General features: G+C 42.8%; 1 protein-coding gene across 3 annotated transcripts in view; it reads left to right on the plus strand.

The window, feature by feature from the left end:
- The window catches only part of RBPJ (recombination signal binding protein for immunoglobulin kappa J region), a 36,537-nt gene that overhangs the window by 18,689 nt on the left and 5,136 nt on the right, over positions 1 to 12,712 (plus strand). For all 3 annotated transcript variants that reach the window (XM_087724790.1, XM_087724789.1, XM_087724791.1), the window contains exons 2-8: positions 2,668 to 2,706; positions 4,663 to 4,758; positions 7,720 to 7,885; positions 8,420 to 8,594; positions 9,936 to 10,073; positions 10,210 to 10,322; positions 12,409 to 12,549. In XM_087724790.1, the coding sequence (XP_087580916.1) occupies positions 4,670 to 4,758; positions 7,720 to 7,885; positions 8,420 to 8,594; positions 9,936 to 10,073; positions 10,210 to 10,322; positions 12,409 to 12,549 (822 nt within the window). In that variant the 5' untranslated portion in view covers positions 2,668 to 2,706; positions 4,663 to 4,669. The remainder of the gene's footprint in view (positions 1 to 2,667; positions 2,707 to 4,662; positions 4,759 to 7,719; positions 7,886 to 8,419; positions 8,595 to 9,935; positions 10,074 to 10,209; positions 10,323 to 12,408; positions 12,550 to 12,712) is intronic.

Consider the following 12,712-nt stretch of genomic DNA (forward strand, 5'->3'; position numbering starts at 1 on the left):
CTTTATTCAGAATAAATCAATAATTAATAAAGCACATTTTGATTACTTTTTAAACATCTACCAAAGTCCCCCCCCAAAAAACTTGGGTTAAATTTGAAGCATATGAATTTATTAATATACAGGTATACTAAAGAGATTATAATTTCCTGCACAATTGTTGCTGTGCCAAAAAAAAAATCTGTTGCAAAGCAAGACAATTGTTAAATGAGTTTTGCCCCATTTTACAGCCTTTCTTGCCCCAGTTGTTAAGTGAATCAGTGCAGTTATTGTTAGTAACCTGGTTGTTAAGTGAATCTGGCTTCCCCATTGATTTTGCTTGTCAGAAGGCCATAAAAGACGATCACATAATCCCAGGACACTACAACTGTTACAAATATGAGCCAAACGTGATTGTGAGAATGATGCAACGGTCCTAAGGGTGAAAAAACAGTCATAAGTCACTTTTTTCAGTGCCGCTCTAATGGTTACTAAATGACATTGTAAGTCAACAAATACCTGCAAGCATTTCCCGATTTTGTATTTATGTGACATCAGGGAATAAGACATCTTACATTTGTAACGTAAATCTGGAGTGTTATTTCTGTAGAAATAATTATTGATTTTCTTCTTTAATCATCTTCTGTTATTTATGCATGACAAATGGATTGTGTTTCCTTGCAAGTTATCTTTAGCAATACTACGTAATATCCTACTCTTCATAACCATAACAATGTATTTCAGACGTTGGCAAACCATACAGAAAGTTGTATGTTATGCCGAGCTCTAATATGCTTTGGCTGAACTTTTGGGGTGAAACTACCCGATACGGTTTGAGGTCTAACAGGGATGGGCAGCTGGCAACCCCCATTTCTTTTAATCTGTACCCATTTTAAAAATGATAAGTCCAATTGTGATTTAATTAAGTTCATTTTTTTAAAAAAATATTTATTTTTATCCCACTTCTTCCCATAAAGGTTTCTTTTTCAGAATCCTTCTCCTGTTTTCCCCACAACAACAACCCTGTGGGGTGGGTTGGACAGGCCCCAAAGTCACCCAGCTGGTTTTTCATGCCTAAAATGAGACTATAACTTACACACTCTATTTTCTAGGCCAACACATTCACCTCTATACAATAGGTAAAGGGATAGGTTCCTCTGCACATGCGTGCTAGTTGTTTCCAGCTCTAGGGACGGTGCTCATCTCTGTTTCAAAGCCGGAGAGCCAGCACTGTCCGAAGATGTCTCCATGGCCATGTGGCCGGCATGACTAAATGGTGAAGGCGCCCGGAACACTGTTACCTTCCCACCAAAGTGGTCCCTATTTTTCTATTTGTATGTTTTACGTGCTTTCAAATTGCTAGGTTGGCAGAAGCTAGGACAAGTAATGGGAGCTCACTCTGTTATGTGGCGCTAGGGATTCGAACCGCTGAACTGCCGATCTTCTGATCGACAAGATCAGCATCTTAGTCACTGAGCCATCATGTCCCTCTATACCAGTGATTGCTCACGTGACTCCCCACCCTCCTCCTGCTTTTGGCGCGCGATGGACCCGTTTTTCACCCTCCCCAGGCTCCAAAGGCTTTCTAGGAGCCTGCGGAGGGCAAAAATGGCCTCCCCCCCCCCCAGCACTCTGGAGGATTCAGGAGGCTTCCCTGAAACATTTGGAAGGCGAAAAATGGGCAAAAATGAAGGCTGAAGTCAGTTGGCCAGCCTGTGCATGCGCACTGGAGCTGACAGGGCAACACCTCGCATTCCCTAACAAATGGCTCCACATGCCATAGGTTCACCATCACGGCTCTATACCATAGTACCTTATTATGGTTGCTCCCACAATCATCCAGATGTTTAGATTTGGCATTTAGTCGAGTTCTTCCTATGGATCTGGGATAGGCAGATGATGGTGCTTAATAATATTAAATGTTGTAGGATGGAAGCTATGCAGGTGGAGAAGGAGTGTGTGTGTTGTGTGTGTTGGGAGGTGTTTAATGTTAACCATAGCTCTGTGCTTCCAAGGGAGGAAGCTGCACTCACCAAGGGAGCGCCCAAAAGAAGTGACTGCACACTCCTGAACTGGATGAGGAAATGTGGGAAAGATTCAGGATAGCCTCACCCTAGGATCTCCCAGGATATATCTTATTAAGTTAGCTGTTTTAGCTATAGTCTGTCAAGATTCTGTCTATTAGGTGTAAGCAAATAAAGAACTGGACTTGGTTGGATCTCATTGTGTCATCTTTGGGCTTCAGCTGGACCTAAGCCATTCCAAGTAAAGCTGACTTTTGTAATTGAGGATTTTGTCAATGGTAATGGTGTTTGAATGGTGCTCTAGAACAGGGGTCTCCAACCTTGGCAACTTTACTGGCTGAGGAACTCTGGGAGTTGAAGTCCACAAGTCTTAAAGTCGCCAGGGTCGGAGACCCTTGATCTAGATATTTTGTCCCCCCAAGGGTGCCTATTCTTATTGCTATTATCTTTGCTTTTATTATTATCAGGTAAATTGATCTCTGAGAAAGAATAGTTTTTGAAAAATATTTTAGCTTCCATCCTCCTGGCTTTGCCTTAGGCAAAACAGGTCAGGAATGGAGAAAAGAGAGAGTCCACAGTCAAGTTGGCACACACTGGCACCATTTTGCTTGTATCTCATGCCCATTTTGTAATTCATGACTTGTTTTTTTTTTCTTTTTTCCTACAGGAAATTCGGTGAGCGACCTCCACCTAAGCGGCTCACCAGGTAAGGTTCAGGCCTCGTGTTCAGGCCTAGAGTGGGCCTCTTCGCCAGTGGTGTGTATTATAATATCCGCTGCCTCTCTGGAAACGCAAGAGGGATCACTGAAGCCCTCATTGCTATGACAGCAGGCAATCCGTTCTGTTGGCTTTTAAACTCAGTGCCGTCGTTCTCCCTACAGGAGTAGGCAGCTTCACCTGCACCCTCATAAAGCTGCTAATATTACTCCTTACTTTGATCCTTTATGGAAAACGTGGAGACCAGGATCGTCCTATCTGTTACTGCAGAGATTACAGGTTAACAGAGTTGGAAGGGACCTGGTAGGTTCATCTAGTCCAACCCCCTGCCCAAGCAGGAGACCCTATACCCTATTTCTGACATGACAGTCCAGTCTCTTCTTGAAAGCTTCCAGTGATGAAGCTCCCCACAACTTCTGAAGGCAACTTCTGTTCTATCGTTGATTGTTCTCACTGTCAGAAAATTTATCCTTAAAGAGCCCAGGTGGCGCAGTGGTTAAATGCAGCACTGCAGGCTACTTCAGCTGACCGCAGTTCTGCAGTTCGGCTGTTCAAATCTCACCGGCTCAGGGTTGACTCAGCCTTCCATCCTTCCGAGGTGGGTAAAATGAGAACCCAGATTGTTGTTGGGGGCAATATGCTGACTCTCTGTAAACCGCTTAGAGAGGGCTGAAAGCCCTATGAAGCGGTATATAAGTCTAACTGCTATTGCTATTGCTATTGCTATTTCTAGGTTGAATCTCTCCTTGATCAATTTCCATCCATTATTCCTTATCTGGCCTTCAGATGCTTTGGAAAATAACTTGACCCCTTCCTCTCTGGCAGCCCCTCAAATATTGGAAAACTGCTATCATGTCTCCCCTGGTCCTTCTCTTCACTAGACTAGCCATGCCCAGTTCCTGTAACCGTTCTTCATATGTTTTAGTCTCCAGTCCCCTAATCATCCTGGTTGCTCTTTTCTGTACTTTTTCTAGAGTTTCAACATCTTTTTAATAGTGTGGTGACCAAAACTGGATGCAGTACTCTAGGTGTGGTCTTACTAAGGTTTTATAGAGGGGTATCAGTACCTCACTTAATCTTGCTATTGTCCCTCTGTTAATGCAATTTAGGATTGCATTGGCTTTTTTGGCTGCCACCATACATTGCTGGCTCATATTTAATGGTTGTCCATTAAGACTCCATGATCCCTCTCACAGTTACTGTTAATAAGAAGTCTGGTTTCATCATGTCTATATGGGCAATTTTGGTTTTTCTTGCCTAAGAGTAAGACTTTACTTTTCTCTACATTGAATTGTGGAGCACCCCTTCCTTAATATTACATCCCTTAACTGTAGCCAGTCCACTGACACTGGTGGGAATTAACCTGATCGCTACAGGTAGCCCTTGATTTGCTGACTACTGTAATTGAGCCCAAAATTATGGTCATAAGTGGTGGAGTGGGGTGGGATGACAAGGTGAGAATTTGGAGCAAAGGGAGCCCTAATAGCTTTATCAGGCTCGATGAGAGATACAGCAGTACCAGTGGTGGGTTGCAAGCGGTACGCCCCAATATGGGCGTACCGGTGCCTGCCGGGAGCACTGGGTACCATTCTGGTACAGTGCTCCAGAGGGCCCACACGGCCTCCTTACCTGTATTTGAGCTCTTTGGCACTTTCACGCACGCGCATGGAGCTTACGCCACCTGTGCGACGATCCGCTGAGCAGCTGGAGCGTCGAGGTGTCGCGGAGCGTCACAGGAGGTAAGGATGCATGCGCGCTCTGCTCGCGTTCATGTGGTGGACGCCGGGCCCCGTTGCACCGTACCGGTTGCACCGGGATCCGGAACCCACCACTGAGCTGCATGCAGTTCAGACACATGGCAATGTCAGCCTTTGGGATGCTCTAAAAGATATCTGTATAAATTGTTTTTTAATGAACTTGATGGCCTTTATTTTTCAATTCTTAGGGAAGCTATGAGGAACTATTTAAAGGAGCGCGGCGATCAAACAGTCCTAATACTTCATGCAAAAGTGGCTCAGAAATCCTACGGAAACGAAAAAAGGTAGCGACGGGTATCTTGAATTATGCACTGGGCTATTTTGCAATTGAAAATTAAAATTTTTTAAAAAAGTTATTCAGGGGAAGCAGCTTTCAACAATCCTTTTCTATTTGGGTGTTATAGATTGTTACTCCTAGAATTCCTGCCTCGGAAGCCTGCAGGGCAATTTTAATATAAGAAGGTAAATGAGATTATAAGGGACGCGGTGGCTCAGTGGTTAAGACGCTGAGCTTGTCAATCAGAAAGGTCGGCAGTTTGGTGGTTTGAATCCCTAGAGCTGCGTAATGTGGAGTGAGCTCCCGTTACTTGTCCCTAGCAGTTCGAAAGCATGTAAAAATGCAAGTAGAAAAATAGGGATCACTTTGGTGGGAAGGTAATAGTGTTCTGTGTGCCTTTGGCATTTAGTCATTCCAGCCACATGGCCACAGAGACATCTTCGGACAGCGCTGGCTCTTCGGCTTTGAAACGGAGATGAGCACCGCCCCCTAGAGTCAGGAATGACTAGCACATATGTGCAAGGGGAACCTTTACCTTTAATGAGATTAGAAAGAATTGTGTAAAATTTCTGGATTTTGTGTTGTAGATATTTAAAATACGCTACCTGATTTTAAGGTTCTTTTTCATTTCTACAGTATTAGTTGACAGACTGTAGCTTAAAAAAATCCTGAAATGTAACTGTTCAGGAACCTTTAAGATTTTGCAATGCAAAGGTTGCTCTGGATTATTTTAAATGGTCTTTGTTACATTCACCCCTTGGGTGGAGCACCATCTAGTGGCCATTTTTAAATAAGTTCTTAACAAGCATATATTTTTATCAATCAAATAAATTACAACAAAATAGATTTTTTTAAAAACAGTGGCTGTATTGTATATGCATCAGAATTTCATTTTTTTAATGTACGCCAGTGTGTTCAACAGAAAAAAGTAACAATAAAGGTCTTGCCTGGGTCTTTCCTTGGTCTCCCTAAGCAAAACTGGGTTACAGGAATTGGGAAAACTGCTTCAGTTGTAGTACTTTAGATTAAATTCTTACTGATATTCTTTCAAATTGTCTCCCCTCATTTTTGTAGCTTAAAAATCTATAAGTTGAAAGATGATGTTAGTTGTGAAGTCGTGTCTGACCCATTGCGACCCCATGGACAATGTACTTCCAGGCCTTCCTGTCCTCTACTATCCCCCGGAGTCCATTTAAGCTCACGCCGACTGCTTTGGTGACTCCATCCAGCCACCTCCTTCTCTGTCGTCCTCTTCTTCTTTTGCCCTCCATCTTTCCCAGCATTAGGCTCTTCTCCAGGGAGTCCTTCCTTCTCATTAGGTGGCCAAAGTATTTGAGTTTCATCTTGAGGATCTGGCCTTCTAAAGAGCAGCCAGGGTTGATCTCCTCTAGGACTGACCAGTTTGATCGCCTTGCAGTCCAAGGGACTCGCAGGAGTCTTCTTCAGCACCATTATTCAAAGGCCTCCATTCTTTGGTGCTCAGCCTTCCTTATGGTCCAACTTTCACAGCCATCCATTGCAACTGGGAAAACCATAGCCTTGACTATATGCACTTTTGTTGGCAGGGTGATGTCTCTGCTTTTTAGTCTATTATCTAGAGTTGAAAGATATAATAAGCATCTAATTTTTCAAAAGGCAGTACAAACCTTCTCGGGAATATACATGTTGTAAAAACAACTATTAGATATGAGTCATGATTAAATATTTTAATTTTTAAAAGAACACATGTCTACCCTCAAAGGCCTAGTTGGTAAATATTCATGTGGTTAAAGGCACTACCTTCCCACTAATTCCAAATCTACCACAAGAGAAATCTTTTCATTTATTAGAAAAGCCCACAGAAATAGCAAACAAAACCAAATCCTACATCTGATTGGATTTGGGGATAAAACTAGGACTTGAAAAAGTTGTAAGTATATTTCTGACTTTGGGAAGCCAATTAAGTTCCATCTTCCATTTTTCCCCTTCTGGATTTACCGGAAATAGCTCAGCGACAAAATAGAGCTACTGGTTAAGGCACCAGGCTGGAAACCATCAGATCATGAGTTCCAGTCCTGCCTTAGGTATGAAAGTGAACCTTTTTGCCTCCCGTGCCAAAAGCGGGGGGAGCACAAGGTAGTGCGTGCGTGGGCTTGCCACACCCATAATGCTATGTGCATGACCCGCCCCCACGCGCATATGCGTGCAATCAGCACCGACCCCTGCCCTGGCATGGTTTTTTCGTCCTCCCCAGGCTCCAGAGGCTTTCTAGGAGCGTGAGGAGGGTGAAAACAGCCTCTCCCGGATGCCCTCCGGAGGGTGAAAAACAGACCTACGGACAAACTGGAAGTCACTTCCAGTTTGTTCGTAGGGCCGATTTTCCCCCTCCGGAGCTTTCAGGGAAGCCTCCTGAAGGCTCCGGAGGACGAAAAATGGACCTATGGAGAACCCAGAGGTTTGGAACTGATGACTTCTGGTAGGCTCTATTTTTGCCCTCCAGAGCCTTCAGGGACGGCGTTTAGGAGGCTTCTCTGAAGGCTCCGGAGGGCAAAAACCAGCCCTATGAGCAAACCAGAAGTAACTTCCGGTTTCTACATAGGTCCATTTTTCGCCCTTCAGAACCTTCAAGAGGCTTTCCTGAAGGCTCCCGGGGGGAGGGGGGGAAAATGGTGCTACGAGCAAACCGGAAGTCAGTTCCCAAACCTCCGGTTTGCCCGTAGGGCCGGTTTTTCATGCTCCGGAGGCTTCAAGGATAGAAGCTATTTTTCAGCCTATTTGTCCTTGTTTTTATTATCCTGTACTGTCTGTCAGATGGTAATAGTTCAACAACAACAACAAAAAAAAGTGGCCAGGATGAGTTGGATCTTTAAGAATTCCTTTTGGTGCGTTTTCCTTCGAAAATGGAATTTTGCTCTGGATGCCAATGATCTCGCTCTGGAAGGGAATGCACATTCCAGGTGAATTTCACATTCTGCTCTTTTGTCTTCAGATTTTTTTGCCCTCCTCCGTGCGTCTACCTTATGGGAAGTGGATGGAAGAAAAAAAAAGAACAAATGGAGCGAGATGGCTGTTCCGAGCAAGAGTCGCAACCATGCGCCTTTATTGGGATTGGAAATAGTGACCAAGAGATGCAGCAGTTAAACTTGGAAGGAAAGGTGGGTTGAATGTGGTGTATAGTTTGCGAACCGGTTACCTATATATCATGGTCAGTGTGAGTAATAAATCGGTTCAAAGCGCCAATGCATTAAATTTGTGTCTTCTCTGTTCATTCGTAGCCACTGAGTATCTTTTGGCTTTTATCCTGCTTTTACGCAAAAATTAATAATTAGATGGTCTCACACCCTGTTTTTCCAAAAATAAGACCTCCCCAAACAATAAGCCCAATTGGGCTTTTGAGCACATGCGCTGAAATAAGCCCTCCCCCCTAAATTCAGCCCTCCCCGAAAATATTGCAACACAGCAGCAGCCATAAGGTGACCACGACCGCCGCCTCCTGCACCTCAAAAATAATAAGACCTCCCCGAAAATAAGGCCAAGTGCTTATTTTGAGGGTCAAAAGAAAATAAAATCCTCTCTTACGTTTGGGGAAACATGGTACTAAAAACTTCCGATTGGTATATCTATGCATAATTTACCTTTAACGGCACTTCATTTGAAAATACTAAACTACTGTCTCTTTTTATCCACAGAACTATTGCACAGCTAAAACTTTGTACATATCAGACTCTGACAAGCGAAAGCACTTCATGTTATCCGTAAAAATGTTCTATGGCAATAGCGACGATATCGGTGTTTTCCTTAGTAAACGGATCAAAGTCATCTCCAAGCCTTCAAAAAAGAAACAGTCGCTAAAAAATGCAGACTGTAAGTATTGGCAGGCGAGCTTCATTGACTGTGGTCCATGTTTTGCATATGTGCTGTGAGTTTGTGAGTTTCCCATTCATCTCGTAAGACTGTGGCCTTTGGTAGAGCAATCCCATTATCAAATAACTTCCAGGCATTACAACAAAGAAAGTTTTTGATTTCAGCTTCCAACATTCTCAGTAATTGGACAGACAAGGAGGCAACAATTATGTGCGTTGTATTTTGGAGATTATCGTAGTTTTCGGAGTATAAGATGCACTTAGTGGGTGAAAATTGTGGCACGTCTTAAACACTGAATGTTGCTGAAGGCCAGCCGGCCCCCGTCCTTCATCCTTCGCGTGTCGAATTTTCGGCTGGTTCTAGGCGGTGGCGAATGGGCTGTGCCGAATGGGTTGCGCCAGCGGTGAACAGGCCACGGCGAAGGCTAATGGGTGGCAGGAAACAGGCCGCGGCAGCGAATGGACCATGGTAAATGGGCTGCGGTGGCAAACAGGCTGCAGTGAATGGGCCAGGTGAATACCAGATAGATGCTGGGAAGCAAAGGCAGATTTTTTTTTCTTGCTTTCCTCCCCCAAAAAGGTAGGTGCGTCTTATAGTCCGGAGCGTCTTATACTCCGAAAAATACGGTACCTGATCAAAGAGGTAACAATATTTCAAAACAGGGTTGTCCAACTTTATCAACTTTTTAAGACTTGTCAACTTCGACTCTGAGAATTCCCCAGCCAGTGCAGGGAATTCTTGAAGTTGAAATCCCACAGGAGACTTCTGGAAGAATTCTGGGAATTGTGAAGATTGGATACCTCTGTTCTAAAGAATGCTTGAGCTGCAGTGCCGCAATGGTTAGAACGCAGTATTGCAGGCTACTTCTGCTGGCTGCCTGCAATTTGGCAGATCATATCTCACCAGGTTCAAGGTTGACTCAGCCTTCCATCCTTCCAAGGTTGGTAAAATGAGGACCCAGATTGTTGGGGGCAAGAGGCTGACTCTGTAAACCACTTAGAGAGGGCTGTAAAAGCACTGTGAAGTAGTATATAAGGCTGAGTGCTACTTCTACTCAAGACCCATGTAAAACAGGCTCTAAAGATAAACAGCTAAAAGGATACCATTCTAGACTAGTTTATTCTATTTTTATATTTTTATTTATTGACTGACTAGGACGGGAGATTCCCTTTTATAAAAACAAACCAAAGAAAAGATGCATATCCTCAGCTGGGTGTAAATAGCTGGAAGAAACTTGCATTTTCAGATTACTAGAAGTACTCATTTCACTGCCAGCACTTCTTTCCTGTCTAAGGCTAAAGCTGGTATATTAAAGGCTCTGTTTTTGTTTTTCTCCTGCAGTATGCATCGCATCAGGGACAAAAGTGGCACTGTTTAATAGACTTCGGTCCCAAACAGTTAGCACCAGATATTTGCACGTAGAAGGAGGGAACTTTCATGCCAGCTCACAACAATGGGGAGCATTTTACATTCATCTCTGTGAGTAAAAGTGAAGCCCCTCTGTGTTTTTGCGTAATCTTCCCTGAGTTTGGGAAACAAGTAGCATTATGCTTTCTTTTGGAAACGGATTCAAGTTTGCCTGGCGTGCTGATATATCTCTTCTTTCCTTTTTCAGTGGACGATGATGAATCCGAAGGAGAGGAATTCACAGTCCGAGATGGCTATATCCATTATGGCCAGACGGTCAAACTTGTTTGTTCGGTTACTGGCATGGCGCTCCCAAGATTGGTACATTTTACATTTTCAGTGTATATGGTCCTGAATTAGTATTTTTTTAAAATTGAATTGAATTTTATTATTTGTATGCCGCCCTTCTCCGGGAGGGACTCAGGGCGGCGAACAACTCAAAAGGGGAAAAGGGGAACATAGAACAGAATACAGATAATTAAAATAAGCAAGAATCACGCAACTCATCAATCCCAGGCCTGCCGGCAAAGCCAGGTTTTGACGGCTTTTCGGAAGGCCTGGAGAGAGGTGAGGGTCCGAATCCCTGTGGGGAGTTCGTTCCAGAGAGCCGGAGCTGCCACAGGTAGTAGCCAGGTGGCATTGGCTAGTAGACGGAACCCGGAGGAGGCCAACCCTGTGTGATCTAATGGGTCTTTGGGAGGTAATTGGCAGCAGGCGGTGCCATTTGTTAAAATGTAGAGGTTTTGGAATAGTGTTTGAGGGATAAGACTGTGCTACCCTCTCTTGCAACATTATCCCTCTTGAGATTAGTTTGGCCCACAACCCACATCCTACTGGTTTTTTATTAAGCTTTGAAAACCTGGTTCCGTCCCAAAACCTAGATTCCAGTTGTGAGAAAGAGTCCATTTCTTGTCTGCGTTTTTATAATTCTCCAGCCACGTGTGTATTTTATTTTATTTCATTTCATTTTTTATTGTACACAGCATATTTATATTTATTTTGGTTGTTGTGAACCTCATGGCTGGGTGAGCTCCCGTCACTTTGCCTCAGCTTCTACCCACCTTGCAGTTTAAAGCGTGTTCCATGTGAGTAGATAAATAGGTATCAATTCGGTGGGGATACAAGTTGGTGCTCTGTGCAGGCAGTCAGATTCCTGCCAGTTCTGAACCTTCCCAGTTGTAACGCCCATTTGAGAGGCGGCTCCGAGGGAAAGAAGGGGAGCCTCAGATGCTGCTGCAAAAAGAACCACTTGTCTTCCTTTCTGGTGTGAAGCCAGCTTGCCCCTCCTGTGGGGTATCTTGGGAAGCGCATAAGCATGTACCCATCAGAGTTGGCAAACAGGCAGTAAAACTACTATTCTGCAATAGCTTTGTAATCCCTGTCTAATATGACATCACCTATACATTAATAATAATAACAATTATTATTATATATACTTTATTCATTAAACATGAATTTCAACCAACTGAACGTTCAAAAATGAATTCAAAATTTATTCAAATTTTTTAAAAATCAAAAAAACATTCAAAAATTATTATTAATAGCAGTAGTAGTAGTAAGTAGTAGTAGTAGTAGTAGTATAATTATAATGACAATCCAAACTGCCAACTTTGCAATGACAAAGTTGAAGCTGTTTTACATTTCCTATGTGAGTACAGCAAAATTGTGCAAATTGATTATAAAGCTAGACATGACAGAATTGCTAAATTAATCCAGTGGTCATTATGTAAAAAATACAACTTACCTGTATCTAAAAAGCCATGGGAACATAAAGTGGAAGAAGTTGTCGAAAATGAGAATGGGGACTTTCATTTGGAACACAACACCCCAGGTATCACAGTTGTCGAAAACTGGAGCATACAATTTATTGATATTGCTGTACCAGGAGATGCCAGAGTTCAGAAGAAAAAGAACTGGACAAAATCACGAAATATTGTAATCTGGCCACTGAAACTATGCTATTATGGATTAAACATGTGACAGTGATATCCATTGTCATCGGGGCACTTGGTACCATGTCCAAGAATTTTACAAAATATCAAGAAATTGCAGCTTCCTGCAATAACATCAGTGGAGCTGCAAAAAACTGTGCTACTCGGAACATCGTTCATTTTAAGAATGTACTTGGTTGATACCTAGGATGCTGGCAGCAACCTGTATCAACCATCAGCGCCAGTCAGTGATATTTGTGATACATTTTTAACTGTTCAGTTGACCGAGTTTCATTTTAATGAATAAATAATAACAATAAATAAATAACCACACTTCCTTAGCAACAGTTTTGAAATCCATTGCCAACTGATAATACATGAGGAAACAGCCATCCAAAATGATACATTCATACTATTGGTGATGTTTTTTTTTTAAAAAAAAAACTTTCTAAATATTGAACTGTATTTATTGACAGATAATACGGAAAGTGGACAAACAAACCGCTTTGCTAGACGCAGATGATCCAGTATCCCAGCTCCATAAGTGTGCGTTCTACCTTAAAGATACTGAACGAATGTACTTGTGCCTTTCCCAAGAGAGAATTATCCAATTCCAAGTAAGTTGTTTCATGTACCACTATAGTCTATGTTATTTTGTGATATTTTTAGACAGTGGGCATGTCTAAAAATTAGGGCCATGAGGACTATAGCACCTACTCCAACCTTTTGATAACTTAAAATGGCATGACATGGCAATAGGGTTTATATTTGTAAGACTGT

Source organism: Thamnophis sirtalis, unplaced genomic scaffold (assembly GCF_051295495.1).
Source record: "Thamnophis sirtalis isolate CommonGarterSnake01/CBP01778 unplaced genomic scaffold, rThaSir2_p1.2 scaffold_10, whole genome shotgun sequence".
In the NCBI taxonomy this organism is placed as follows: Eukaryota; Metazoa; Chordata; class Lepidosauria; order Squamata; family Natricidae; genus Thamnophis; species Thamnophis sirtalis.